At 56.8% G+C, this 4,913-nt stretch overlaps 1 protein-coding gene across 1 annotated transcript; it reads right to left on the bottom strand.

Annotated features, from left to right (window-relative positions):
- Window positions 1-1,570: 1,570 nt before the first annotated feature.
- On the bottom strand, window positions 1,571-4,487 carry VDAG_10045 (transcriptional activator protein DAL81; the record flags this gene model as incomplete). The annotated part of the gene is made up of 2 exons (XM_009651309.1): window positions 1,571-3,902; window positions 4,150-4,487. The coding sequence occupies 2 exons, from the start codon at window positions 4,485-4,487 to the stop codon at window positions 2,045-2,047; spliced, it is 2,196 nt and encodes a 731-aa protein (XP_009649604.1). The 3' UTR covers window positions 1,571-2,044.
- Between the last annotated feature and the right edge of the window lie 426 nt (window positions 4,488-4,913).

Genomic DNA, 4,913 nt, shown 5'->3' with positions numbered 1-4,913 from the left:
TGGGAGGGGGTTGAATATGAATATGGATGCTTCATGATGACACTGCCTTCATTTTCCTTGAATCGGTGTTGAAAACTGAGGAGCATCATCTCATCATGCAAGTCAGCATGCGTCTAGACAGCGCAGCAGTGGTACAACCTCTGGAGAGGCCAATCACAGGCGCGATGCCAACGTGATACCAATATAGCCTGAACCAGGCAATTGCCTGCCGGTCATCATTTACATCCATGCGGTCGGATATATGGTCCCCCAACGTTCACCTATCACCAAAGCTTAAGACGTCAAGACTACAGACGCCTCAACGCATCATGTCATCCGACCTCGCCGCCTTCCACGCCCTCCTCACCAGCCTCCCCACGCCGCGCATCCTCGCCCTCTGCGGCGCCGGCCTCTCGGCCTCCTCCGGCCTCCCCACCTCGCCACGCCCGAGGCCTTCGCCGCCGACCCGGCCGTCGCGCCGGGCCAGGGTTTGTGTTGTGCATGTCGAGGTCGGGCGCGACAGGCGGGAGGGGGTGGATTTCGTCTTGGAGGGGGATGCTGCTGTGCTGTTGCCGAGGATGCTGGAGCCTTTGATTGGGGCGTTGGAGGAATGAGCCGTGGTCTCGAGGGTTGCGTGTCGGGCGTCGGACTGTGGTTTACATGTACATGGTTGGGCTGTTGGAGGCTACTCGTGAGGACTTTTGAGGACGAGAAAGGCAGTGTAGATATTGCGTGAGTTCTGCCGGGATGCCTTGCTTTCAGAATCCCTTGTTACCTCTGTGAGATCGCGTCTGGGAAGATGTCTGAATATGCGAAGAAGCATGCGTGTCAGTTCTCATCCCATGCTATCATGCGTGTGCCCTGAGTTTGATGCCCTTGGACCATCTCTACAACAGGTAGCAGTTATGAACGATCGTCGGAACCTATTTCTTTTTCTGCTGCTCACCCGTGCCCAAGTCCTCGTCTCGGCGTACTACCACAGCAACGCCCGTACACAAAATGACCAGACCACCTAGTTCCACACCATGAGATATCCCAAGGCCAGGACTGACACGTCTAGTTGCAAGGTGATATTCTAGCAAGCAAATCATGAAATGCCACCAAACCCAACGAGACAGACACCTGTAAAAGATAGAAGACGACCTAGTGTTGCTCGACTCTAGACCCAAGGATCTTTATCTTTGGCCAAGTCAACTCAGCGCTCATGGTGAATACCAAAAGAGACAAACACAAAATCTTCACCCCCATCCGAGCCGTCTCCCCGCCCGCCGCCTCAACCGCACTCGCAGGCGCTGCCTCACCACCATATGCCCCGGTCACGCACGACGCCTGTTCATAGCACCATCATACTGAAAACCCATGCGCCATCCGGGCCCAGCGCCAGAGGGACATGTGTGAGCCGCGTCGTTCCGATTACGTTACCCCAGGCGGAGGCGCAGAACGCGGACGGCACGGCACGCGCACGCCACGATGGCGTGCCTCATGGCGTCATGGTCGCAATCCCGCTCACCTTCATACGGAAATCTTTCACTGGTATATAGGGTTTGCCACCCTGCTTTCATCTCCGGACAGCTTCAGACTCCAATACCATGCGGACAACTCGATTTCGCACCCCATTACTCAACATGAAAGAGTGGTACATCACGGCCTGAAGCTCCTGAGCCGCTGGTCTATCCCGAGAAGCATGCGGCCAGTCTCGACCTGCTCACCAAACTCCGACGCATGAGCCTTCGTCGTTGACAAGTCCATTTATTCATTTCGACATCGCTCTCTACATCATACGGTGCATACCAACTCGCGACATATCAAGGACACATCAAGTGCCCGAATCTTCTCCTTTGACCCTCAGGCCATCTACCACGTCCAGCTCATTCATTCCAGGATTCATTCCAGGGGTATTTGTATCGTCGTGAAACAAGGCTTGTCCTGCACGCAGGGTCCTTTACAATGTCGATCATCGCTCATGCTGTGTCCGCCTGACGGAAAGACAACTCTGTACGTCCTCAAATGAACATCCACCGAGAAGAGACCTCATCTCAACCTGTGCCCGGTGACTTCCGGACCATTAACCAGCCATTCTCGTCATGCCAACCGTCGGCGCAAAATCATCATACATGTCTTCATCACTGCTCTCGTCCACATCCTCCAAACTCTGGGGGCTGTGAGCATTGCTGGCGTCACGACTCGGCAGCCCGCTAAAGCTTCCCAGCGAAGGAGCACCGGCTAGGCTGCTCAGAGCCGACAAGCCACTCGGACCGCTGCTTACGCTCCCTGCAATGTCGGCCACGCTGCCGCTGCGGCTCATGGACGGCTTTTCTGGGAGCTTCTTTAGCAGTCCCGTGGATATGTCGAGCATCTTCATAGCGAATGCCGTCAGTCCCGTGCCTTCACCCGGCTTGGAGCTAACCGAAAGTGTCCCAGCGGTATCTCGCCAGGACTTCGGCGGATACCAGTCCGCCCTCCTCCCTCCCCCGGAGTCGTAGCCCAGAGGAGCGAGCCAAACGTGCCGATGAGGCGCAAAGTTCGTTTTTGACGCCGAAATACCCAAAAAGGAACGAATGTGCGAAGGGTTCAATCGGTTGACAAAGTCCATGGCCGAGATTAGGCGGGCTTTGGCTGCACTCCGACAAATATGATGGACGTACGGATCAAGGGCGGATGCGGGCGCAGCGAGCGAGCGGATGATACGTCGATGGAGGGTGATTTCAGTTGCGAAATATGCCAAGTGCAGATACCCAATGCTGGATAGGCGGCTGGTCGAAGCTGCCGAGGGCGTGAAGGAATTGTCCATGCGGATAGCCGTGGGTAGTCCTGCATACCACTCCTTGAGTTTCAGCTGGATTGGCTTGGCGAGAGACAGCACTAGATGCGTTCCCTGGGCTCCGCTGTTCGTAACTGTCTGCTTCGCCTGCAGCGTGTAGAACGTGTCGAGAATCTCGGAGAGAATCTGGGAGAGGTGCACCATCTGTGAAAAGAGTGTGCGGCCCCTCTCAATCTCCAGTTGATCCTCAGAGTCATTCTCGTCCCATTCAACGTCGGGAAAGTCGTGCTCTGTCAGAGGCCTTACGCCCCAGTTTGATGCAAAGATATGGGAAGGCCGACCATGCACAAGCGCTCCCCATTTATCTTGCATGTACAAGGCCCAAGCAAGCCGCTTCCTGAGACCCTTCTCCCAGGGCGGTATCTTCCATCCCGTGCAATCCAAGTGCAGGCCAAGTTCTTGGCCAATGGCCACCAGTTGCGCGGTCGGCGCCCACTGGTCGCCTTCTGGTCTCTGGGAGAGAAGCAGCCCGGCTTGTATGGTGGACAGCTTTGGTCGATACATGGCGTCTGACAGTGTTGTGCGCACCAGCCGCTCAAGTTCCCGTACATCAGGCCTGGGGATTCGCCGAAGATCTTCGTCATGATCCCACCAGTTGATTGCCAGTATGTAGACAGCAGCCAGCAGGGGTGGCGAGAATTCACGATAGCCTCGCTCGTACTTTTCCAAGAAAACCGTCTTTTGGATAATGGGAAACCCTGGATGGACGATGCGATAGTAGAGGTCGACGAGCTTCTTCCCATGGGGGCGAACGACAGCCTCGACCTCCTCGATGTCCTCCAGGGTATGCTCGTACCCTGGCGTGTTCATGTCCGGGAGCATGAGGAACGTCTCGTCGTCACTAACCTTGCGTAGGGTGCCTCGTGACAGGAGGCTCTCGTCGTGGGGATCAAAGGGTGAAAGGTTGATGAGGGATGGCTCAAAGTCGGTGGTTGGTCCGATGTACTGGCTGTAACGGTCGTTCTGGAGTCCCAGCGTTCGCTTGAGAAGGGTTGGGCCGCCGACGTTGGCCATGTCTTCGATGAATGAGCTGCTGCCGGCAGTGCTAGAGAGACTGGGTTGAGGTTGACGTCTCCGCCTGATATCAGACCTCCCTGGAGAGCTATTGGACCAATCACATGTTAGAGATCGTCAAGGGGAGCGTGACCAAGATGAGTGCCGATGAGGGTAGTATGATAGCAGAAGAGGGGGTGGAAGGAGGTGCATTCATGTAAGTAGGAAGAAAGTGGCGGAACCAGCCAAGCCGGAACGATGCGAGGCAGGCAGGCAGGCAGGCAGGACAGGGCCAAGGGGGAGGGGGGTGAGCGGGCGCCGCGCGAACCACGTGGAAGAGCACAAGACTGACTGACCTTCGCTTCCCGTCGTCGGCGAGATGACCGTTGAGTTTCCGTTTCCTTGCGGGGGGGCTCGAGACGAAAGAACATTCAGAGCCGCGGTTCTGGCAGGGCAGACAGCCCTCTTCGTCGTCGTCGGTCAGAGTGCACTTGATTCGGAAGCGCTGGCAAATGTCGCAAGGGCTTGGGGCTCGACCAGTGTAGGAGGCCTCGGCCGACTCGAGACCGGGCATGCTGCGGTAGGACTGGGAGGTGCTGCAGCTGTCTTGCCGATAGGAGTTTTGGCGGACGGGCTTAGGAGCGATGGCGATGGGAGCCGTCCTGATGACGGCAGGTTGATTGGATTTAGACATGCCGGGCAGTGGGCAGGTAATCAAGGGATATGTCGAGCAGAACAGTCAATCCGTAGGGCCACGGCAGCGATAGCGATAGCCGGGCTGGGTTGGGCCCCGTCCAAGAGGTCCGGGGTCGGGGGGTGGTGGTGCGTAGTATCGCGGGCTGCCGCGTTTCCAAAGGAGGTGATGGCGGAAATGCCAGGATCGTGATAGGCTTCTGAGGAGGTATCCGGAGGCGAAGTGGGCTCTCGGCAGCAAGGGCGTCAACGCCAAGCGTGTAACTCACTGCTCCAAGTGATGTAATGTGCCTGACAGCGAGGGTATCTGGCAGTTTCTGACAGCTCGGATAGGCTGGATTGCGGCGAGGCGTGGTGGTCGATGATGGCGAAATTGGGGAAGAAGGGGGCTTCGATCCCGTTAACACAAAACCACGAAACGGTTTGC

Source organism: Verticillium dahliae, genomic scaffold (genome assembly GCF_000150675.1).
Source record: "Verticillium dahliae VdLs.17 supercont1.31 genomic scaffold, whole genome shotgun sequence".
NCBI classification, from domain to species: domain Eukaryota; kingdom Fungi; phylum Ascomycota; class Sordariomycetes; order Glomerellales; family Plectosphaerellaceae; genus Verticillium; species Verticillium dahliae.
The sequence above is the reverse complement of the archived record's forward strand: the minus strand, read 5'-3'. Positions and strand labels throughout refer to the sequence as shown.